The sequence below is a fragment of the Callorhinus ursinus genome, unplaced genomic scaffold (assembly GCF_003265705.2).
Source record: "Callorhinus ursinus isolate GAN/ISIS: 27379988/994484 unplaced genomic scaffold, GSC_fseal_2.0 scaffold40, whole genome shotgun sequence".
Classification (NCBI taxonomy): domain Eukaryota; kingdom Metazoa; phylum Chordata; class Mammalia; order Carnivora; family Otariidae; genus Callorhinus; species Callorhinus ursinus.
Genome location: NW_027397102.1, coordinates 1,137,369 through 1,163,211, shown reverse-complemented (window position 1 = coordinate 1,163,211; position 25,843 = coordinate 1,137,369). Strand labels below are relative to the sequence as shown.

The window sequence follows — 25,843 nt, the reverse complement described above, 5'->3', positions numbered from 1 at the left end:
GGTTCTCAGCCCTAACTGCACAATAGAATTATCTGTGGAATTTTTTAAAAATACTGCTGTCTGGCCAACCCCAGAGAAAGTTTTCCAGGTGATTCTAATGTGCAAGCCAAGGTTGAGAACCATCCCTAGGTCAAGCAAATGAGGTTAATTTGGCAGTGAACCCCACTTTTGGTGAACACATTTACTTCTACATGTTTGCAATATGTCTGATAGTCTATTGCAGAATCCCCCCTAGGTTTTTTTTTTTTTTTAAGGTTTTATTTGACAGAGACACAGCGAGAGAGGGAACAAGCAGGGGGGAGTGGGAGAGGGAGTGTGGGAGAGGGGAAGCAGGCTTCCCGCTGAGCAGGGAGCCCGATGCAGGGCTCCATCCCAGGACCCTGGGATCATGACCTGAGCTGAAGGCAGACGCTTAACGACTGAGCCACCCAGGCGTTTCGCCCCCCCCCCCCAGGTTTATTGTCAGATTTTGCTGTGCTACAGTTTATAGACCACTTTATTTGAAGATTTGGTCATTTCTAAAATCTAGTCTTTTTAGCATCTCTCCTGTTCTCTGTGATTTTTCAGAGATTATCATTAGAAGTTTTGCAGTTTGGGGTCTTGATTCTCTCTTTGAGAAGTTTGTTTTTCCACTGTTTCCAGTTAGGAGGTGAATTCCTCGTTGAATAAAATAGAAACAAAACAGAAGTTGAGTGCCTCTACTTTTCTTCTCCTGTTCATATACCAGTTTCCCCACCCACTCAATACAGGACCCCTTTCTTGTTTCAGATTATGTTTTTCTTTTTTTTTCTTTCTTTTCTTTTATTATTATTATGTTTTTCAAAGCCATTTTTAAAATCTCCCATATTTTTGCAAGTTTCTGTTCCACATGGGCTTTAACCTCCCTGACACTGTTAAGACTTTGTGCCGTTCTTAAAACAGTACTTGGTGTGTGTGTTTTCTATTATCTTTGGTTTATGTTCTTCAAATGTCAGAACTTATCAGACATTTTTGTCTCCTTTGAAGATTTATGTTTTGAAAGCCTTTCAACCCTATGGAATTGTACTTTTTTATAAATTATTTTGGGGGCACCTGGGTGGCTCAGTTGGTTAAGTGTCTGACTTGATTTTGGCTCAGGTCATGATCTCAGGGTAGTGAGACTGAGCCCTGCATCAGCCTGCTTAAGTTTCTTTCTCTCCCTCCCCCCCCCCCCACAGATGCTCTCTCTCTCTCTAAAAAAAAAAAAAATTATAAATTAGTTTTAGAACCATTTACTGATCCTTCACAAGTGGACTTTGTCCTAACTTTCATGTTGTTAACTTTCAAAATATTAAGTTCTTAAGAACATTAGTGAATGTTACTGGTGGTTTTATTTGGTTTGAAGAATTATGGTTGAAGTATCTTTTTCCTTTGAGCTTTTCTGTATTGTTTTAAGTTAGCTGCTTACTGTTCCCAATACCAAATTGTATTCCTTAGCTACATATGGAAAAATTTGGCTTCCTTCTGTTTTTTTTTTTCATTGCCTGGCCTATATAACTTTAAGCTCTTGATTTCCAATCTTGTTAAGGTTTCAAGTTATAAAAAACCAGACAGGTAGAGAAGCCTCTTTGTTTTTCTTTTTTCACTATCTGAAAGAGGGTTTGTTTTTATTTTTCCCTTTAGTATTGAATTATGAACATCCAGATACTTTATATGTTATGTGTGGGATTAAATCTTAGTATACCAATATAGATTACCTCTTCCACAAATCAGATTTTCGTATTTTCATGGACTTAACTTTTATTTTTTCAGTGTGCACTTAAGGGCAACTTGGGGTTGGAAGGAAAAGAACTAGAGGCTGAAAGTTTTTGTTTGGAGTCTTGTTTTAGATTGCTTACTATGTTGTTGATCATTGGAATGGTTAATTGAGATTAATAGAAAAGCCAGGTGGTAATTTGTTCTTTTGCTGTGCTGATCAGAAAGCAAAATTGAGCATATTACATAGTTATTTAGATATAAAGAGAAGCCCAAATTTCTACAAAGTTTTTCTTGATAAAACTCAAAATGTTATAATAATAATGGATTGGTGTTTTTGTAATATAGGTCGAATAACGAGAAGAATGGCATTCTCTTTTGGAGGGATAACATTTTGCTTAATCGGGCTAAAGATACTCCTCATCAAAGTTATTTGCAGATGTTTCTCTAGTGTTACTGACTTGAAATGAGATTTTCCATATTTCATTTTTGATAATGTCTTTCACACATACAGGTACAAGAAAACCTTGGAGATATTGCAGGTTCAATTCCAGACTAATGTAATAAAGCAAATACTGCAACAAAACAAGTCAAATGAGTTTTTTGGTTTCCCAGTGCATATAAAAGTTTTGTTGATACTGTACTGTAGTCTGTTAAGTGTGCAATAGCATTATGCCTAAGAAACAACACATAGCTTAATTTAAAAAATGCCTTATTGCTAAAAAGTGCTAACCATCATCTGAGCTTTCAGCAAGTCATAATCTTTGCTGGTAGAGATTCTTGGCACGACATTGGCTGCAGCTTCAGCATCAGCACTTGCTGCTTCACCTTGCACTTTTGTGTTACAGAGATGACTTTTTTCCTTAAACTTCATGAAGCAGCCTTCAAAGTTCTCTTGTGCAGCCTCCTTACCTCTCTCAGCCTTCATAGAATTGAGAGTTAAACGGTGTTGCTCTGCATTAGGCTTTGGCTTACGGGAATGGTGGAGCTGGCTTGATCTTCTGTCCAGACGACTAAAACTGTCTCCATATCAGCAATAAGGCTGCTGAACTCTCTTATCATTCATGTATTCACTGGAGTGAATTTTAATTTTAATTTCCTTCAAGAACTTTTCCTTTGCATCCACAGTTGGGCTCTTTGGCCCAAGAGGCCTAGCTTTTGGCTTACCGTGGCTTTTGATATGGCTTCTGACATGGCTTCCTCACTAAGCTTAATCATTTCTAGCTTTTGATTTAAAGTGAGAGAGATGTGTGACTTTTCCTTTCATTTGTACATGTAGAGGCCATTGTAGGTTTATTAATTGGCCTAATTTCTTTTTTTTAAAAGATTTTATTTATTTATTTGAGAGAGAGAGAGGGCACATGAGAGGGGGGAGGGTCAGAAGGCGAAGCAGACTCCCTGCCCAGCAGGGAGCCTGATGGGACTCGATCCAGGGACTCCAGGATCATGACCTGAGCCGAAGGCAGTCACTTAACCAACTGAGCCACCCAGGCCTAATTTCAAGATTGTGTCTCAAGGGAGAGGGAAGCCCAAGAAAAGGGGGGGGAACAGGTGGTCAGCGGAGCAGTCAAAACACATACATTTATCTGCTAAGTTTGCCGGCCTGTATGGGCGTGGTGCACAGCACCCCAAAACAATTCCAACATCAACGATCCCTGATCACAGATCACCTTAACAAATACAATAATGATGAAAAGTTTCAAATATTGCAAGAATTACCAAAATGTGAGGCAGAGATAGGAAGTGAGCTAATGCTGCTAGAAAAATAGCACCAGCAGACTTGATCCATGCAGGGTTGTCACAGACCTTTCAATTCATTAAAAAACACAGTATCTGGGGTGCCTGGGTGGCTCGGTCGTTAGGCATCTGCCTTCGACTCAGGTCATGGTCCAAGGGTCCTGGGATCGAGCCCCGCATCGGGCTCCCTGCTCCGCGGGCAGCCTGCTTCTCCCTCTCCCACTCCCCCTGCTTGTGTTCCCTCTCTCACTGTGTCTCTCTCTGTCAAATGGGTAAATAAAATCTAAGAAAAAAAAACCGTATCTGCGAAGCGCAACAAAACATGGTATGCCTATATTGCTGTCTAATCAATCCACAAGCGTAAATTAATGAAGCATATTTATCCCTTAGAGAAGGCATTTACAGAATTCATTTGATATTTACCTTTTAGCATATCATTACACAGCAGAGTTACCACTTTGAATTGAAGGTTAGGTGGAAGCGCCTTAGATGGACAGTTGAATGGATTTTGAAATAAGGAAATTTTCTTTGCAGTGAGGTCCAAAAAATGCTTCTGGAACTGTGATTTGTCCTTAGAAAATAAATCTGCTACAAATTTACATGGGAACGGAGCTTTCGTTTCTTTGGTAGCATAAGAAGTGCGTGAAGCAGCTTGCCTGACACTGTGATTCCAGTGTTAGTTGTTGCTGAAATGATTTTCCTGCAGTGTAAGTTTTGCATGTAGGCGCTGTTAACAAGTAGTAGGGCAAATTAGGATATTCAGCTTCTTTTTCTGACAAAAATTCAGAGAACTGGTGATGGTTAAGGCCACAGTAATGTTCACCATTAACACTACTGGTTCAGTGATATGATAAATTTAGATAGTTTCTACAGACTACCTGCTGATGAATAATACAAGGAATTACCCATAGACTTAAAACACTAACACTTTACATTTTCACAGTCTTCAGAAATTTGTCCAACTTGTCTTTTGCTGCTGTACACATACATTTAGCACCATTTCAGTTGTAGCACATCTTAGCAGATTCCACTTCAAACTGTGCTTAGTGTTTTCTCAACTTTTTTGAAATATCACCTGTAGTTGCTCCATGCAGACTATTCATAGAGGCTACCTCTGTAGTTACTCCAAACTTCTTGAGTAATCAACACTTGACTCCATGAATAAACAACTGGATAGTAATCAGTTACATTTGTCGACTCATCAAGGCCCAAGAAAAACCACTGAAAATCATTTGCTGTCTCTTTTGTCAATTGGTTATGACATATTCCAATGTCCTCGAATTTTTGAGCAACTCTTCTCACCAAAGAGCTAATAATCTTAAACAACTTTCTCGGGACCCATTTCTTGAGCTTCTGCAATCAAGCACAGTTTAATTAACTCACCATCAATAATACAGCTTTTCTTGCTTAGCCAACAAATAAACCACCTGGAAACTTTGTGGTTGAAGCCTTGATTTTTTTTCTTGTGAGAAAATATTTGGTGATGAGATATTTTGTTTTAAATTTTCCAGTTTTTCAGACTTTAGCTTTATCTGTGAATTGGGAACTTGGTGATGAATGCTTGGTCTGATAGTATGAACGTGTATTTTCTTTTAGCACAGTTAAGTCGTGCCATTGAGTAGTAAGTCTCAGTCTTTTCCATCTCACAGCAAAATAATCCATACCCTACTCTGCCTCTGAGGGTGACATTCAGAGTGCACTTTGACTTCATTTGACATGAGAACGCACTGGTCATTTCTTAAAATGTCGCGGTATGGTGATCTGCATGGCACTTGACACGCAGTCAGGTTACATCACTGCGATTCATATGGCCCAGATCGTCCCCAGTGCAAAGCAGCGATCGGGCCCCATTCAGTCTCTCACGTCTACTTGGCCCAGCCACAGCCAACATGTAAGTGAAGGTGTACGACTGTATTCCTGTAAAACTTAGTGAACACTGAAATTTGAATTTCACGTACTTTTCATACATCACAAAACATCATCTCCCTTTTGTAAACACAATCTTTAAAAAGTGTAAAAATCCTTCTTCGCTCTCAAGGAAAAAAATAGGCACCAGGGCTGATTTTGGCCCATCGGCCATAGTTAGGCTAATTCCTGACCTACTTTTTTCCTAATATAACAGGGCCTTTTCAGGAGTTTTCTTTTATGAAATTTTATTCACATGAGGTCTTAAAATTCACTTCTTGACCTGCATTCTGGATTTTCACATAATTAAAACTTCTAGAGAACACGTGCTAACTTTGGTTTTCAAGATGGATCTCCTTTCTCTTTGTAGATAATTTTCCACTTGTTCATCAAGATGGAAAGCTCAGATTCTAACGATAAAGGAAGTGGTGATCAGTCTGCAGCACAGCGCAGAAGTCAGATGGACCGATTGGATCGGGAAGAAGCTTTCTATCAATTTGTAAATAACCTGAGTGAAGAAGATTATAGACTTATGAGGGATAACAATTTGCTAGGCACCCCAGGTATGCGATGTGTAAAGATTTAATGTAAATTGCTGGTCTTTTTTTTTATGTTTTAAAATCTATTTCTTCAGCTGTTATGAAGTATCATTTTAATACAGGGAATACAGAATGACATTTATTGCTGTACTTAATTGCCTGGTTCTGTTCACTCCTACTTGGAATTATCCTATATCACAACTTTTAGTTATGATTTATATTATGAATTTAGAGTGAGCTGAATTGAAAAAGTGGAACTGAACAATATTTTTGTCTTTAGTTAGCTTTATTTAATTTACTAGAGATAAATCTAAGTGTGGAAGAGCTAATGAGAGAACGTTAGTTCCTAGGACAGACTTTTTTTTGTCATCTTTGATTCCTAGATCACGTTCCAGTTGTAGTCCTCCAAAGCTGTCCTTGGGTAAAATTGTCGGTTCAGAACTTTGTGCTTGGTTATTCTCTTTTGCCCATTTAGGTCCCATTTGATCCTAATTAAAATTCATTATCTCTGGTCCTCCTCATTTCTATTTAATTCTAACATTTGCGTTATTGTTTAAATTTTAAAAGGTAAGGTGTTAGTTAGCATGACTCTTCAAAGAGGGAGCGCATTTTGAGCCAACAGTACCAGACTTGAATCAGAATGCCCCAGTTGGTATTCTGGCCCTGCCAGTTATTAATACAGCAGTCTCACTTAGTTTCTTTGTTTTAAAATGCAGATAATATCTACCTCACAGAGTTACAGTTCGAAAGAATGAGAAATCGTATGCAAAAGCATTTAGTACACTGGAAAGAAACTTGCATCAATTGTAATGTCATGCCCCCAAAGAATGAATTTTACCCAGGTTCCTACTCTTTGGTTTTCATCTCCATTTTTATTTGTAATTTGGCACATATTTCTAAACTATTTTCAGGTGAAAGTACTGAGGAAGAGTTGCTGAGAAGACTACAGCAAATTAAAGAGGGCCCACCACCACAAAACTCAGATGAAAACAGAGGTATATTTTGCTTTGGGGGGGATGGGTAGAGGATGAAATAGATACGGAACTCCAGGAAAGGTCAGCTAAAGATTATCCAGAAACAGTGCTAAGGAACTGTTAACAGAAAGAGAACTGGCATTTTCTTGGTATTTGGTGAGAATGTCAACATGTTGTTTTTCTGCTTCACCTTTGGGTTTGTATTAATTGAGACATAGTGAGAAATGGCCTATTTAAATGTGCTGGGTTTTTTTTCTTGAGTTTGTACCTCCGGTGAAATTTCCTCCTACCTGCTGAATTATTTCTACCTTATAAACCTGTGCATTCTCCACCAGCAGAAAGGCTGTAGTCTCTAACCTGGTGGCTCTCAATGGGTTATATCCCCACCCCACCCCCACCCATGGGACATCGGCAGTGTCTGGAGACATTTTTGGTTGTTGTCACAGCTGGGGGTTTGCTACTAGTATCTAGTGGGTGGAGGCCAGGGATTCTGCCAAACATCCTAACATCCTGAAATTCATAACAGCACAGCCCCTACAACAAAGAATTACCTGGCTCAAAATGGAAATAGTGCCACTGTTGAGAAACCCTGCTTTTAATTTTAAGTAGGATTGTAGGGAATTTGACTGTCTAACATAAGAGGCTATATAATAACAGTTTGGTTCTTGAGCATGTCATTATATGTACCGTGCTAGGTTCAGACTATTCATTTTTGGTCTGGACTCCCAGTTTCATGTTAATTTAAAATCTTGGTAATATGAAGAAGTATTAAAATACTTTTGAATCAGTAAACCCTGTGTATATTTTTGCAATGGCTACAGCAGTCTTGTATTTTAAAAGTCCGGTATTATCAAAGGCACTTAAGTCAAGATCCTAGAGGAAATGTTGTAGACTAATGAAAATGTGACAAAAATGCGATTTGAACAAAAATACTAGCCCTGTACCCTAACTGGCATTTACTTTGTTTGATTAATGTTTTGACAGAGGCCTGAAAAAATGTCTTCTGACAGTCCATAGTGGTATCCTAGGCTCTGTATATGATGCAGTTCTGAAAATAGACTTCCTCCAGATTCCCTTTTAAAAAAACTTCCTCTAAATTTCCCTAGGATTAACTTGCTCTTTCAAAATGGAATTGAAACATTCCTGCCTTTACTTGCAAATCTATGCAGTATAGTTGACAAAAATCTGTAAATGTGAAATCTGTTCAGAATCTTTGTTCTTTTTTTCTAACACAGTTTCAGAGCACTATTACATGATTGTCCTAATTTTAGTAGTTCCTTTTTTTCCCCTCTCCCCTCCCTTTTTTAAAAACAGGTGGAGACTCTTCAGATGATGTGTCTAATGGTGACTCTATAATAGACTGGCTTAACTCTGTCAGACAAACTGGAAATACAACAAGAAGTGGGCAAAGAGGAAACCAATCTTGGAGAGCAGTGAGCCGGACTAATCCAAACAGTGGTGATTTCAGATTCAGTTTAGAGATCAATGTTAACCGTAATAATGGGAGCCAAAATCCAGAGAATGAAAATGAGCCATCTGCAAGACGTTCTGGTGGAGAAAATACAGACAACAACAGCCAAAGGCAAGTGGAAAATCCACGATCTGAATCAACATCTGCAAGGCCATCCAGATCAGAACGAAATTCAACGGAAGCATTAACGGGAGAAGTCGCACCTACCAGAGGTCAGAGAAGGGCAAGAAGCAGGAGCCCAGACCATCGGAGAACCCGCGCGAGAGCTGAAAGAAGTAGGTCACCTCTGCATCCGATGAGTGAAATTCCACGAAGATCTCATCATAGTATCTCATCTCAGACTTTCGAGCATCCTTTAGTAAATGAGACGGAGGGAAGTTCTAGAACCCGGCACCATGTGACATTGAGACAGCAAATAAGTGGACCCGATTTGCTGAGTAGAGGTCTTTTTGCAGCTTCTGGAACAAGAAATGCCTCACAAGGAGCAGGTTCTTCAGACACAACCAGCAGTGGTGAATCTACAGGATCAGGACAGAGACCTCCAACCATAGTCCTTGATCTTCAAGTAAGAAGAGTCCGTCCTGGAGAATACCGGCAGAGAGATAGCATAGCTAGCAGAACTCGGTCGAGGTCTCAGACGCCAAACAATACTGTCACTTATGAAAGTGAACGAGGAGGTTTTAGGCGTACGTTTTCACGTTCCGAACGGGCAGGTGTGAGAACCTATGTCAGTACCATCAGAATTCCGATTCGTAGAATCTTAAATACCGGTTTAAGTGAGACTACATCTGTTGCAATTCAGACCATGTTAAGGCAGATAATGACAGGTTTTGGTGAGTTAAGCTACTTTATGTACAGTGATAGTGATTCCGAGCCTAGTGGCTCAGTCTCGAGTCGAAATGTGGAAAGGGCAGAGTCACGGAATGGAAGAGGGAGTTCTGGTGGTGGTAGCAGTTCTGGTTCCAGTTCGAGTTCCAGTTCCAGTTCGAGTTCCAGTTCCAGTTCTAGTTCCAGTTCCAGTCCTAGTTCCAGTTCCAGTGGTGAAAGTTCAGAGACTAGCTCAGAGGTGTTTGAAGGCAGTAATGAAGGAAGCTCATCATCAGGCTCATCAGGTGCCAGACGAGAGGGTCGACACAGGGCCCCGGTAACCTTTGATGAAAGTGGCTCTTTGCCCTTCCTTAGTCTGGCTCAGTTTTTCCTCTTAAATGAGGATGATGATGACCAACCTAGAGGACTTACCAAAGAACAGATTGACAACTTGGCCATGAGAAGTTTTGGTGAAAACGATGCATTAAAAACCTGTAGTGTTTGCATTACAGAATATACAGAAGGCAACAAACTTCGTAAACTACCTTGTTCCCATGAGTACCATGTCCACTGCATCGATCGCTGGCTATCTGAGAATTCTACTTGTCCTATTTGTCGCAGAGCAGTCCTAGCTTCTGGTAACAGAGAAAGCGTTGTGTAATTAAGTTCTGAACTCTCAGCTACGTAGCTGGTATAGTGATGGGCAAACAGGAATCACTTGCTTTATGCCCACTTTTTGAGTGGTGCTTAAATGTAAAGTAGCAACCTGAATTGAGTCATTGCTTTCTGAGTGAATCATTGTCCTTTTTCCAATTTCTGTTCCAGAATAAAAGGAAATATTTAAAAAGCAATGTTTTAGGACATAAAAATCTGATTTCAGTACCAGTAATTGATATTACTGATGATTTGTCATATACGCTTATCAGTTTCTCCTTTGTTATCTTAAAAGATTTGCCTTAGCAATGGCTCTTTATCCGTTTCACGTTGATCTTTAACGTTTCCCATGCCATAGGAGAGAAGGGCAAAGGAAATTCCCAGTTTAGACTAAGTTACAGTACATGTTTCATAAGTGATTGCTTAAAGCTCTACCATTCCCAGTTCTTAGTTGGCACAAATTCAGCTACATGCTGAATATCATTTGTTCACCTTTCAGATGAGGTGATATTGGACGTCAGTGTAAATAACACTAAGGTTAGGATCTTCTAAGTGTATAACTGTCTCCTAAGCCCATCACTGTGGCACACTGTAGAGTGAGCTTATAGTTTAATTGAGATATTTATCTTGTGGAAATATTAAAAAAGCCTATGCTTGTGTAAGTGAAAAAAATCACATTCATTTGTTTAAAAATGTAAAGCTATTTTGTAGAGGCTCAGTACTTTTCCAATGCACTGTTGTATTAATGCATTAAAAATTGTAAAGTACCATGCTTAGAAATGAAAAAAACTGCTTTTTGTGAGCCAACATAGTAAAAAAAAAAAAAAAAACAAAAAAAAACACACACCAAACAAAGTACAGAGCTGCTTTTGTAAGTGTGTAGATGTCAAGAGCAGAACATATCTAGTATTTAATGTATGTGAACAGCTACTGTGACATGCAAAGGAAAGGACAGAGTGCAGAATTGAACTGCATTGAAGATACCAATGGAAACTTGGTACTTTAACTTGGATTTAGGCAGGAAATGAAAGACGGGAGGAGTCAAGAAAACTGCTCTGAAGAATTTAAAATTTTTATGAAGACAGTAATCATACAGACGGGAACTGGTTTCATATGGTGAGGTCCTTGACACAGTATTCTGCTTGAGCTGATGAAGTAGATTAAATTTGGTAGAGTTTTGGTTAAAAACAAACAAACCACTACCACGTAGCACAAGTTACATCGATGTTTTCACAAGTCTGCTCCTCAGAAAAGGAAAAAAAAAGGTGGAGGAAAAAGACTATAAACCACTTTTAGCATAAGAATTGAAGTTGGTACAGATGTGTGTACTAATAGGAAAGTCTCAAATTTGCGTTATTTTCTAGATTTGTCATTTAAGGTACCAGTGCGCACTTGTTAATATTTCATTACCATCTAACACAGACCTAACATCTCGCATTTAAAGGCCAATTGAGGAACTAAGGGATGTTTATCCTTTGTTGAAAGTGAATCATGTTGGGTCATTGAGATTCAAATTTTAATGGTGCTGCCCATATTTGAAGATGAGGCTGCTGACTCACAATCTATGGGACACGCATTTTGTGTTGTTTCCTTAGTAATGAGATTAGGTTTGTGAACAACCCCAGTACTCTTGCCGAATTTCTCTTTTGAGGCCAGTTGGGGTTAGGATTAGTCTGACTGTGGAGGATTTGTTTGTTTATCTGGGAGAAGATAGTGTACCCAAATAGGAATTGAACACATCCTTGGTCTTTAAAGTGAAAACTACCCATGCATAGTCAGATACTCTATAAAATAAACAGGTCTGCTTCAGGAATTATCTGGCTACCTTAACTGTTATCAACTTAGCTGTAAAGGTTATTTCAAAGCTCATCCTTTCATATTTTCCTCTGGCTTTCATTCCTACCTAAGTATCAAGGAAATTAACTTGTAAATATGGTAGTTGTTTACTAAGGATATGTACTGCTCTTGCAAGGAAATAATGTCCAAACAAAGCTTCACTTATTTTTTTTAATATAAGCAGATTTCACTGTTTATGGCGCTTATGTAATACATTTTATCTTTTTAAAAAAAATTGTCCATGTAAAAGTCAGGATTCCTTTATATTTGTGAGCCTCCTTGTCTCCTTTCCTAAGGGTGTAATCTACGATTTTCAGATCTGCAGGGTAGTCCTGATTGGCTTAAAACCCATTTTCCTCTTGGTATAAAACGTCCCATTATAAGGGTGTTCATTTTAAATAGTTTAAAAACAACTGCAGCACATTCTAAGCATAAAACAAAGTTACTGACAACAGGTACCTCCCTAACCTCCCAAGATGTATTACTCATTTGTGAAGTATTAAAGTAAGAGGTAACTCATGCCGAATGCTGGTTATGAATGTAGATATTGAAGCTATTCATAAACACTGGAAATAGAATTTTAAGTTTTTAGCCTTCAGTAGAATGCACATACTGGACATGTGCATGTGGACACCTTTTTCAATAGCACTCATTTCCATTGGATTGTGTAGAATGGATACAAATATTTTAGTGGAATTTGCTACTTAATTTTTTTTTTTTTTTACAAAGTCCATGACTATACTTACTAGTGTTGTGGACATTGAAGACAAAGTCATTCGTAGGTGTCAGATGTACAATGGAGAGCAAGAGTCTTTTTTTTTTTCCCACCAGCATCCAAAACACCTATTCTCTTGAGGGAGCATTTTCTTGCAAAAGACTTTACATTTCATTTTGTATCTTTGCACTTTTTTCTTTATTACAGAAAGGTTCTGTCTTGAAGACCTAGTTTGAACTTCATGCAGTAATAGGAACAAGAAAAAACAATGTTGGGAAATACATTGTTTGAAGCATAGGGAAAAATACTGAAAACTGAGTTTCCTTGAGTATTTCAGATATTTTTAAATCACTTACTGGTATGAAGCATTTGAGGTGTTACGTTGTTTAACTACAAGCAGCTGTGACAAGGTTGAGATTTATTAATACTAAAAACAAAATTGAGCAAGTTAGGTTTAAAGTGTGCAAACTTTATCTATAGCAACACTAGAAGATGAGCCATGTTAATTTGGAATATTTACTCTCAAAAGAACACATTAGTTATACCTCAGTGGTGGTAATGGTTAATGGAGGTGGGGGTTGAGAGAAGTGTTCACATTAGTGTTGGAAGTGTAGGAAATTATCAATTGTACAGTTAACAAAGTTGTACCAGGATTTTATATGTGTGGTGTGTGTGTCTGCACACGCACACACATATGCACATCTAATCTCTATAAAAACGTGATCGTTGAGTTTACCCAAACTTTAAGATTAGGAAACTGCTTAGCTATAAGTGTTACCTCAAATAATTTCCCCCCCTTGGGAAAACATGTCCTTTCTGTGCCAAGTGTTCTCTCCTAGTGTCTGTCTCAGATTGTATTTATGAAGGGTTTTCACTTAATATGCTTTTTTTGTTTAACCACCTGCTTCCCAAATGTCTGTGACTTGAACTGGGTCAAGCATCAGTCATGACTTTCAGTCAGCTCCCAAAATACCCATGTGATAAGGGAGGTGAATATTGCAGAATGCCTCTTAAAAGGCCATTTTTACTGCTTGCTAGAATACAGTGGCACCTTGTGGTGGTTGTTGATACTTTTCTTTTAAAAACGGAGGATATTCCCCTCCACCCCTTTTTATTCTCCTTTGTTCATTTGTGAACACAAAATATTATGATCTGCCTTGAGTTTTTCAAGTTTTACCTTACTGGCTTCCCTGTCAAATGTATTATCAATATTAAGTACAGAGAAGCCATGTTTGCAGGGCACTTTTATTCTTATGAAACTGTGCTGATTGCTACTTTCTAAAGTATTCTGTACCTTAGTGATGCAAGAGATTGATAAGGCACATGTGAAAAGTGTCAGGCATTTTTTTTTCCCTTAAGTATAGTATAATTCTTCAGTATGTTTACTATTCAATAACAGTGTTGTAATTCATGGAGTTAACTAGTAAATTGTATGCTTTTGAAAAACATTTGAAAATGTAAATCAACAAAAATAATATGCTTCATTTGGAAAGTTAAAAGTACAAGGTCCGAGGAACGAGTATTTCACTTATTTTGAAATTGGATTTTTAGGAAGCAACTAAGAAAGAACTATGAGTTAAGTACTTGCCCTTTAAAAGTTTTAACATTTTGAAATTGAGTTCTTAACTGGAGCATTTCTAAAATACTATAATATTCCCAACAGGTGAGTGATCTCACTTGATTTAATAACTCCACTTTGTATTTAAAATACAGCACAGAATAGAGCTGTTATTGAAGTGTTGGAACTCTCAAGGGATAACAGTTTGTATCAGTTTTTAGGATTATTTTCATGTCTCTGTAGATGTTTTCATTCGAATTTGAAGGAAATGAACACTCTCCAACACTCTCAAATACAATTACAGTGAGATACTTGGTTTTGATTAGGATTTGTTTACTAAAGACCCGCAAGCTGCTTTATAGTCACCTGGATTGAATGATAACCTTAAATACATGCAATGGACGTGAACCCCACCATACCACTGTGCCTCATTATTTCAGGGTTCCTCTCAGTTCCTCATCTTGCAGATTTATTCCGATCCCAAGGTATGGTTGAACCAGCTGCCCAGCCTTAACTCTGTTTAGTGCCCCTCTGCTAACGTTCTTTTAACTGATTGATTTGTATGTGTTTTAACTGTCCAATGTTTGGATTTTACCTCTTGTTAGCTCCATTTGTCCCTGGTGCTGCTTTTAAAGATATAGGGCCATGTGATCAGGTATCAAGTTGAATAGGTACGCGGTTGGCCTGGTTATGTATCTGTGCCTGTTTTATCTTCTCCCAGGAAGAGCTGCTTTGGTATAGATGTTTACTTGGATTCATATATAAAGAACTGGGCAGCAATCTTAGAAAGCTTTCTGAAGCCAAAAGAACCTGAAGGGATTTGGAGGGGGGATAGTAACAAAAGCTGCCTTTATGTCTTTGAACATGAAGCACATAAATGTATGTTCTGTAAAGACTAAAGTGATTGTTATACCAGGGCTTCCTGACCTCTGGGAGAGACTTTCAAAAAAGCAGAAAGGAGCACAAAGTGAAGTGAATTTGGTCGGCTTGCTTTATCTGGTTTCTCATTTTCTTTCAATTTAAATCTGAACATAACACCCTTCTCCAATATCTATCCAGAAGACTCCTGGTTGGGAAGCCCTGTATTAAATTTTGAGAATGTACCCAGTTTCCTTTTTTTTTTTTTGTACAGTGCTTTATACCTGCTAAAAATTAACTTGTTTAATGCAAAACAAGACCTTGAAAGGTCAGTCATATTAAAGCTGGTTTGATTATTAATAGTTATCTTTTAGGAAGAAGCTTTTTCCCTATGTAAGATGTCATACTGCAGATTTAAAATATAGACTATCAATAAAATGCATGAAGTGATCATTTGTGCTTGATCATCTCTCGGGTTTTTCTTTAAAAGGGAATCTGATCTGATCAAAGTTCTGTTGCCTCCAACCAATGTCAAACAGACTTGAGTTTTAGAATCAAGTGGAATTCTCGGGCAACCTTGATTTTGATTTCCTCGCTGCTATGAGTTTGAGCAGATACTGGTTTATGGAATATAACCTCCATTTTATGTTGTGTAGTTTAATGGCTTAGTCTTTGAGTGGTAAAATAAAAAATTGAGGTGTATTCCAATACAAGAATCCTAGAAAGACTTTTGTAAATGACATTTTAAGTAGGTGCATCTTTGCTGTTACTTGTATTCTCACCATTGCCCTGCCTACTCTCTTGCTTGACCTCTATAAATACAAAAACTTGTCTAGGTGTGTAGATGTGCTCATGTAGCTTTTGTTTTCTGTCCCTATCTCCAACCTCTTACACATGTTGCTTAAACCACTAAGATGTCCTTGTTTCTTAAGTAGGTTGTCACATTCTGATACCTGGGTAAGACTTCCCCCTGGTACTGGTATTCGTTTAGCCGATGGTAAATTTTATTAGTTTCATTTCCTCTGGTGCCCACCAAGCCCTATCATTGGCATAGGAACTCAGTTCCTTGGGATAACTTTGGTGTGGTCAGCTCTTTGCCTTATGACTGTCCCTTTTAAGTGCTGTTCATGATTCTATTCTTTGAAGCTCAAGACTGCCACTGAAAAGGACATTCTTGACAACAAAGTAAGCCAATGCACAAGCATCTTGAAAGAAATTCGGTGGAAGGGACTATTGCCTGGAACAGAGGATCTGGTTAATCAGAGTGGAGTGGGGTATAAACTGTACTTTTAATGATCATTTAAAAAAATAGGAAATCTAGGGTCCAGTTTTGAGGTCTTTGAATTCAGGCAAGATTTAAATGTAAGGCATTCCAAATGGATTGCTAATATAGCTGTATTAAAAAGAGCTCTAACTTTTTCTGATTGCTGTTAGACATATCAGACACTATAAATTATTTAATTCTCAGTGACTCAGATGCGTTATTACCACCCTGTTTTATAGGTGATGCAGATGAGATACAGTCTGGTAATTTTCCCAAGGTCATATAGTAAGTGGCCACGTATTTCCAGTCATCTCTGATTCCAGAGCTTATTTTTTTTAATTTTTTAAAAGATTTTATTTATTTGTTTGACAGAGACACAGCAAGAGAGGGAACATAAGGGGGAGTGGGAGAGGGAGAAGCAGACTCCCTGCTGAGCAGGGAGCCCAATACAGGGTTCCATCCCAGGACCCCTGGGATCATGACCTGAGCCGGAGGCAGAGGCTTAGTGGCTGAGCCACCCAGGCACCCCATCCATAGCTTATTTTCATTGTACTTTCTTTGCCCTGCTCCTTTGTGGCTCCTAATTGATTTTTAAGTATTTATCCCAACCCCTAGACTAGATTGCTTATAAGGTATGATTTCTTAGAAAAAAACATGGGTTTTAGCTAGTTTGCCAAGGAAAACTTTAAGGGCAAATCTGAGGAGTAAAAGTTATATATTGTAAATTCAGTAAATCACTGTGGGCATTAACAAATAGACCTTAGTACTCTGTATATCAAGGTGTTTCATTTCCAACATTTTAGGAGGATGGAGTACATTTGGGGAATCTTTAATGTTAAGAATCATCTCAGCCCCTTGTTATATGTGCTCTTGGCCCCAGTTTTTACTCAGCTTGAAATATGAAATCACTGGAAAATACGGCAGCTTTTTTTTTAATTTTTAAAGATTTTTTATTTATTTGAGAGAGAGAGAGCATGAGAGGGGGGAGGGTCAGAGGGAGAAGCAGACTCCCCGCTGAGCAGGGAGCCTGATGTGGTACTCGATCCCGGGACTCCTGGATCATGACCTGAGCCGAAGGCAGTTGCTTAACCAACTGAGCCACCCAGGCGCCCAAGATGGCAACTTTTGAAAAGTATTCCAGCTAGCTCATTGGCATCCAGGTAAATGACCTTTGAAGTTGTCTTGGGCAGCCATAGGCATTCTAAAAATGTCGTCATTGCTCAGAAGATATTTGGAGCTTGTTTAAAATTGCTTTCAGAAACAATTGTATAAACAGAGAAGCAGCCCTATTCAGTTTCTTCACCTTATTTGCTGTATTGAGACAAGTCTTGGCTATTTCCAAGAATGACCTTTTTCTCAGTGGTTGGAGATTTGCCACCTTTAAGCATATTCAGAAGAATCTGTGCTCTAAAGGCAATCACAAGGCATTTCAAATAATAGGTGCAGTAAGTAGTATTTAGAGTAAGTAAATGGCTGGTGAGGTGAGTACTTTGAAATGATTATCACTCCTCATTCAACAGGTAAAGCACAGGAGAAAGATATAATTCCTACTCACAAGGAGCAGGCATTTCAGTGGGGAGACTTGTAAATAGTTAATAAAATAATACAAAAACCTTAAAAGATAGACATGTTATAAATATTCCATCCCCATTCAAATGATATTTGAGAGGAGCAGTGAAGAGTAATGGGATGAAAATGAGCTCATCTGAATTTAGAGTTTCATCAACTAATAGGTAATGTGTGTTGTGCTTCCGTTAAATTCTAAGCATTGTGCTGGTCTGAGATTTCTTGGTTTTGGCAGGATGGGGACCTGAAGCCTCTGAACTGCTGAGTTTATCAGTGGACAGTGTTGGTGACTGTGATGTACCTACTTTTTTAGTATATGTGCTGCTGAAGCGAGCATGATGTACCTACTTTTTAAATAAATTCACACTTGTCCCCTGTCTGCACCAAGTGTTCTAGACTAGCACTGTTCAGTAGGAGGATAACACAAGTGATATGTAATTTTAACTTTCCTAAGAAAGCAGCCACAATACAAAAGGTAAAAAGACAGGTAAAATTAATAATTTTATTTAACCCAATAAGGTCAAAATATTTTAACATGTTGAATTAGTATTAAAAAATAATTGAGATTTACATTTTTTTTTCAAATCGAGTCTTCAAAATCTGGTATATTGCACTTAGAGTATGTCTCATTTTGAATAAGGCACATTTCTAAATGTTCAATAGAAACAAGTGGCTAGCAGCTTCCATATTGGACAGTGCAGTTCTAGAATATGGGAGAGAATGGTTACAGTAAGTAGGATGCAACTGGTGATGGGTTTTAAAAGTTCACCTGTAGATATGCACATCTTATCTGCTCACCTACACCGCCCTAAAACTAAATGGGCATCATTTTTTTAATTGTGTGTCAAAACTGTAGCTTAAGAGTGTCTGGAGGCCTCTGGGTGGCTCAGTTGGTTAAACGTCCTACTCTTGGTTTCAGCTCAGGTTATGACCTCATGAGTTGTGAGATGGAACCCCCGCACTGGGCTCCACACTCAGTGGGGAGTCTGCTTGAAGATTTCCCTCCACCCCTGCCCCCACTTGCTTGCACGCGCTCTCAAAAAAATAAATCTCTTTAAAAAAAAAAAAAGTGTCTATCCAAGCTTAAAAAACTACCATCATTCTCCCCTTTTGAGGTTAATGTACTCCCTACCAAAGCTTGAAATCTAACCATTAAGAATTTGCAAAAAACCTTAGCTGGTTGAGGGCCCAATGATTAAAAATTAGGGCAGTCCACCACAACTTCAGCATTATGTAGCAGCCAATAAGTAGTGGTTGTCACATTGATTTATTGCAGGAACAAGCACTCCCAAGTTTTATGTGGATTCTCTTAGTTCAGTTATGTGAAAACAATACAAATAATTTCCAAGCAGTTGCCCTGTCATCTGAAATCACTACATTTGAATATTCTTAGCATTTGTTAGAAACCGCTAACCTGGATTTATGTTTCTACTTTAGTTAGAAAGTAAGTGATATGTTTAAATGACTTCAAGTGGAAGGGGGAAAGCTGACAGGATAGAGGCTACCAAATTATAGACTTCAGACCAAGTGAAAGCAAGTGTTTCCTAACACCAAGTCTTTCTGACGCGATTGCTGAATGTTTTGCTTTGTTCGACAACATGGAGTGAATTATTAACTCCTGTGAAAGAAGAGCCCTTGGAGTTGAGGTTTGGGGAAAAGTTGATTCATTTACGTTGGCTTTACTTGTATTTTCTGTGTGAATATAATGTAACATTTTCTGTGGCCTTTTAATTTAGGAATCTGAAAATCCATTTAGTAGTAGAGGATGGATATTGGTTTCAGTCGTGTGTGACCCAAATATGTCTCCAGCATGTGACTCTGCTTGCTTGGATGAGGCCAGAGGACCACATCACCTCACTTTTTTTCAGTATTTTGGGTGTAGCCCTTCTAGATTAAAGGTGAAAATTCAGGAAGAGTTATTCTGTTGTGTCTCTGCTCTGCCCTTTCCTGGATAAGGGAAAGAACGGAACAGTGTGAAACTCAGCACAAAGGTACAGGATTGTTTTCTAAGAAGGAGACCTACTCAGCAACTAAGCCCAAATTCTTCCCTATTGCTCTAATGAAAAGGAAACTCCCCAAGTAATTAATGCTGTCTTCTCCAGCATCTGAGTTAATCCCTTTTCTCCACATTTGGGGACTAGTAAGTAGCATCTACATTTTTAAACAGGAAAATCATTCAGCCTAATCTGCTAAATAAAAAATACACTCCAAACTTCATTTTAGTATAGATATTATCTAACAACACTTGTACAGACATGGGCACTGGCTGGGCCCTTTGTTACTTTTTAAAAGTCTGAGGTCAAAATCACCTGGAAAAAAAAGCTGGAAGAGCCCTCGTTCTTTCTTTCCATCCTACCCCAATTCCTTCAGTCCACATTACTGGACTGGTACATTTGATTTTGAATACCTTACAAGTTACCTGTCCAGAATATATTAACTAGGCCTGGCTTAGGCCTTATTTCTTGTTTAAAATGCCAACTTATAAACATGAACCTAGAAATTTGAGTGGGCTAGATTCCTGACCCTTGACATTTTTGTGGATGACAACACGTACCCATAACTGTTCCAAAGAGGTACTGTGGGACACTCGAAAGCATTCTGATTTCCAGCATCTACCCTCCACAATCACCAGCACTGTATACACACATAGGTTCTACTGAAAGGTAAACGTGAATTGCCAGCATGGCCCTGAAAGGGAAGGGGAGCTGGAGAGATGGTTATGGATTGATTAATAGATCAATAGATGTGTTGTACCTGTTTATCAGCTAGCAGGCTAGGCCTTTTCACTTTTGTCCTCATTTGATACTCATTACAGCTGGTGGGCAATCGGATATTTGCACTTTATAACTGAAAAAGAATCAGAGGCTAAGTGACATCCTCTGAGTCCCACTGCTAGTATTAAACATCCAGAATAAATTTATTGTAATCTGCATCCCAACATTTCAGGCGTAGGGGATACTGTGGTGAATAAGACAAAGGTCCTTGCATTCATGGAGCTTACCTTCTAGTAGGGAGAGGCAGGTGATACCCTTATAAATACAGATTAAAACTGTGGTTAAATGCTGGGGAGAAAATTAAAATTGTCTGATGTGATTGTGACTGAGATGGAGTAGGGTGGTCAGAGAAGACCTTTCTGAGGAGGTGACACAAGCTGATAACCTGAATGAATAGGGAGAACATTCCAGCCCCAGGAAATGAGCTCAGGTCATTATTTAGAGGGAGGAAAAGGAGCAATGTTGAAGAGAGGGGAGAAGAAATGAGTCAGGAGCCAGTCTGTGAGGGTTTTATAGTTTAGGGAAGGAGGATAGGATTTTATTCTGAGATGAGAAGCTGTTGGAGTCTCAATCATGGAAATGAAGTGTTCTGACTTAAATATCTACTAAGTGGCAGAATCAGAGCTACCAAACATCTGACTCTAGGGCTGCTGCCATGTTCCGTGGCACCACAGAGGACTCTCCCTTCCCTGCCCCTTTCCTTCCACAAGTGGAAGTGCAATGAAGCTGGGTCCACAGTACCCAGTGGAGAAGTCTCTACAGTGCTCTAAGCTTTTGACTTCTTTTTCTAGGTTTCCTTCTTTTCCTAAGAAACTTGGTTTGTGAGATTCATATAAACAGCAGGGCAGCTCTTTATGTTATTATAATCCAATTTGAATGATTTTTTTCTGCCATCACAGAAATCCTCAGTTAACGGGGACCCAGTGCAACAAATAAGATGGAACTAGCTTCTCACTGATAACTGGGCCAGCATTGCTCTGTTTTTCTTGGCTAATAACTGTAGGGGGCGGGGTTGCCCACATAATGAACCAAAGGGACAGCAGTTTTTAATTTTTTAAAGAGCCGAATACTAAAATCCTTTTCATTGGATGCCTCTAGGTGACTTGACTTGCCAGAGATTTTACTGATGGGCAAACTAAATTCAACAAACTCAGATGAATCTAGTAAATTTAACATATATTTATGGATTAGCTAATATGCCCTGGCATTTTCTGAGTGACAGTCACCCAGATCAGTTGCCTGCATCGATGCAGGTCTACATGCAAACCATCCTGAGAAAGAATTGGTAGTTGAAAAAATGGAAACTCCAGATTGGCTGCTTCTAGTTGTTTAGGGGATATGAGGCCCTAACCTAACCATGCAGTAGGGGTCCCAACCTTGGTGTCAAAGTTCATCTTTTGGATTTCAGATATAAGAGCAAAGGGCCAAAAAGGGCCAAAGGAAAGGCAGTTATGGACTACAGCATAAGAATCAGGACCAACTACATGGAAACTGGCTCCTCTTCTGCTTGTTATGGTGGCAAATATTGCTTCCCTAGTCCAGTAGGTAGGTCCATGTTGCAGTCCTACCTCATCCCTCTGCCATGCCACCACTAACTGTTGGGATGGGTCTGATGGTGATTTCATAGCCACATATCCTCTGGATCCCCAGCCCTGAGATTTTCAGGGCTGCAGGTGAGTGCACATGGAACAGACTCATTTGCAGATCCTCTCAGGCTAAGCAACAAGTTTTGGGAGGAGGCCCTGTTCAATGGGTGCGGAAACTAAGTTACTATCACTAAGTTATTATGACAAAGGACTCTGCAAATAGCATATTTGATATGGATCCTACTCCTGTGTAAGACACTTGCCTGGGAAAGTTGACTCTTGGCTTTCCCCCCCTGAAACTTCCTTCTATCTTTACTTCTTCAAAACAATCTATTCACCTGGAGATCCAACTGAATTATTAGAATTGTGTCTGGACACGGACACATGGCCCCAGGAACTTTGCTTAAGAGGCAATATAAGGTCCAGGGCCTTAACAATAGTGAGCAACAATGATTCTATTGAGCAAATGACCCATTAGAGAGGTTATTTGGAGACCTAAAGATGCAGTGAAAAGAACATAGGTTAAGAGCCCATCAGACTTAAATTCATAATGCCTCTTACAAGCAATGTGGTTTTAAATGACACTTCTGAGTCAGTTTTCCTTTTTGCAAAGCAAGGATAACGCCTACTTTGTTGAGAAGCTTAGAGATCACATAGGTAAAATCTCTAGCACTTTAAGAGACATTCTATTTAAGATATTAGTAAGATAGGAAAGCAGTACTACCCAGTGTGGAAGAGGTGGCTGAACCAGCCTCCAATGGCTGTGAAGTCTGTACATCTGATTTTGAGACATTTAAAGAACACTGAGCATGTTGTCTGGGAAACCAGCTTCAATAAATACAAATGCATCTGAACAATGTTCTTTGGATGTCCAAGAAAGCCTACTAGGTGTGTGTGAAGGAGATAGGCAGGATGACAGACACAGTTGTTCTAGAATAAGATGGGACCTGTACATTGTGAGACAGTAAAAAAAAAAAAAAAAAAAAAAAGCCCATGTAACAGATTCCTGCTTTACCAGGTAAACTAGGATTACACATTATTGCCTGTGAAACAACAAATCAAATCAATAGCTGAAGATTTGTTGCTATGGCAATTTTATTTATTTTTTTTTCTTTTTGCTCAGCATATAGCCACTGTTTAGCGTCTACAACCATAGCTAGATAGGCAAGTAATTAGATATGCCAGGTGCAAAAAAAAAAAGTAAACAAAAAAATCAGTTAAATAGGATAAATGCCAAAAGAAGCATCTTACAATGGTTCTTTTAAAACTTGCACTTGGCTCAACAAAGATTCCACACATGCTGAGTGATGCAAAAAAAAGAAAAATCTTTGACAGAGTTGGAAAATATTGAGAAGGAAAAGAAATGTGGAAAGTGTGGATCTTAGGCCCAGGGAAAGCTTTTGTCAGAGACCAGTGACTCCCAGAATCTTACCTAGAATTTTTCCTGTTTCCCTTTCTCTTATAATTTGGGGTCCTCTTCTCTAGGAACAGCAGCTTTCAGGTATCCCTTAGCAACATTTTAGACACTTTATCCAGCAGTTTGTAATTCGATCCCCAGTTCTGAGTTGAACTGAGATTTTCCTTTGTTCTTCTGAAAGGAGTGAACAGCCTGCAAAAAGATCACTGAGACAATTCATCTAGAGGGAATCCCTCTTTGTAATCTGATCCCCAGTTCTGAGTTGAACTGAGATTTTCCTTTGTTCTGAAGAGTGAACAGCCTGCAAAAAGACCGCTGAGACAATTCATCTAGAGGGAATCCCTCCTTGCATTACCCCATCCATCACACAAAGCCCTGATGCTTTCCTCAACGTGCTCAGGACAGTTAAGGCTTCAACCACCTGAGATAATTGCTCAGAGAAAAAAGGACTTGGACCCTTCATTCTTCTCTAGTTAACACTGATTTTATCCACCCCTATGGTATTGTTCCTTTATGTAAGAATTGTTTATCTTCCTATTACAGAAGAAATTTCCTCAGGGTTCTAACTATTCTCCATACCCCAACAACTCAAAAATCTGTATCTCTAGGCCTGACCTCTCCCTGGAACTTTAGTTCCCCAGTTTGCTGGACATCTCAACCTGACTATTTTACAGGTACTTTAGACTTGTGGAATAGCCTTCCCCTATTTCAGTAGGTGGCATCATGTACTGATTGGCAGTGGACTTGAACTGCTAGGCCTAACTAATGAATGGGCCATTTCTCAACAGAAAAGATCATGAAGTAGGCAAGAAGCTTCTAAGAAATCTTGAGCATGATTGAGCCAGATCCTAAGGGTTAGTGTAAAGAGGAGTAAAGATCAGAAAATCTACCTTGGCAGTGTATGGCTGCCAAAAACAAAAGGTTAAGCCATCTACAGGGGAAATGCCAGTAGGCAGGAAGACTCTTAAGGGAAATCTGACCAGCAAAAACTAGAAGAACTTTAGTATAAGAGAATGTGATGGAAGTGTGGACAAGTTGATGCTGGAAAGTATATGTGAAAATTAATGAGTTTTGAGAGGTTAGGTTTCAGGACAGTAATAAAAGTTGCAAAGTCTCAGTGCTACACTGACAGTTGTAAAACACTGGGCCAGTTACTTGTCCTTTTGGCATCTCAGTTTCCTTATTTGTAAAATAAGGGATTTGGACTATTTTTTCCCAGCTAATTAAATTTTTAAACTTTTATTTTGAAATACTGATAAATCAACAGGAAATTGGAAAGATAGTAAAGAGAGATACTATATGCCCTTCACCCAGTTTCCCCCATTGACTACATCTTAGGTAACCATAGTACATATCAAAACAAAGAAATTTGTACTGGTACAATGTGCATGTGTTGTTCTATGCCATCTTATCACATGTAGATTCATATAACCACAACTATAAAGATACAGAATTATTCCATCATGCCAAAGATCTCCCTTATGCTACCAATTTATAGTCACACCCACTCCCCCGACATTACCACCACCTCTAATGCCTGGCAATCACTAATCTCTTCTTCATCACTATAATTTTGTCATTCATAGAATGTTATATAAATGGAATCACACAGTATGTGACTTTTTAAAATTGGCTTTTTGTCATTCAGCATTATACCCTTGAGATCCATCCAGATTGTTGCATGTAGTTTGTTCCTTTTTACTGCTGAATAGTATTTTATTGTATGGATGTACCACAGTTTAACCATTAATCTATATTTTAGGACATTTTGGTTGCTTTCAGATTTGGGCTATTACAAATAATGCTGTGAACAATTGTGTAGAGATTTTGTGTGGACATAAGTTTTCATTTCTCAGGGATAAATGCCCAGGAGTGTAATTGTTGGGTCTCATGGTAAATGTATGATTAGCTTTTTAAAGAAACTGCTAACTTATTTTCTATAGTGGCTGTAACATGTTACAATCTCATAGCAATGTATGAGAGATTTATTTTCTCCACATCCTTCCAGCTTTTGACATTGTCACCATTTATTATTTTAACTGTTTTGATAAATATATAATGGTATCTCATTGTGATCATAGTTTGTATTTCCCTAATGCAAGTAATGTTGAACATCTTCTCATGTGATTATTTGCCTTACATATATCCTCTTTGGTGAAATATTTCTTTATATATTTTGCCTGTTTTCTAATTGGATTGTTTGGATTTTTTCTGTTGAGTTTAATTTATATATTCTGGCTATCAGTCTTTGTTAGATATGTGGTTTGTGTGGTTTGTAAACATTTTCTCCCAGTGTGTAGCTTGTCATTTCATCCTATTAATAGAGTCTTTTGCAGAGCAAAAGTTTTAAGTTTTGATGACATCCAATTTATTGATTAATTTTTACCCCTGTGGATTGTGCTTTTGGTGTCATGTCTAAGAAACTCCTCTCTAGGGGCACCTGGGTGGCTCAGTCGTCAGGCATCTGCC

At 38.6% G+C, this 25,843-nt stretch overlaps 1 protein-coding gene across 2 annotated transcripts in view; it reads left to right on the top strand.

The window, feature by feature from the left end:
* RLIM (ring finger protein, LIM domain interacting) overlaps positions 1–25,288 on the top strand; it is a 35,932-nt gene extending 10,644 nt beyond the window's left edge. For both annotated transcript variants that reach the window (XM_025884883.2, XM_073880887.1), the window contains exons 2-4: positions 5,726–5,918; positions 6,806–6,889; positions 8,183–25,288. In XM_025884883.2, the coding sequence (XP_025740668.1) occupies positions 5,750–5,918; positions 6,806–6,889; positions 8,183–9,807 (1,878 nt within the window). In that variant the 5' untranslated portion in view covers positions 5,726–5,749 and the 3' untranslated portion in view covers positions 9,808–25,288. The remainder of the gene's footprint in view (positions 1–5,725; positions 5,919–6,805; positions 6,890–8,182) is intronic.
* Positions 25,289–25,843: the final 555 nt, after the last annotated feature.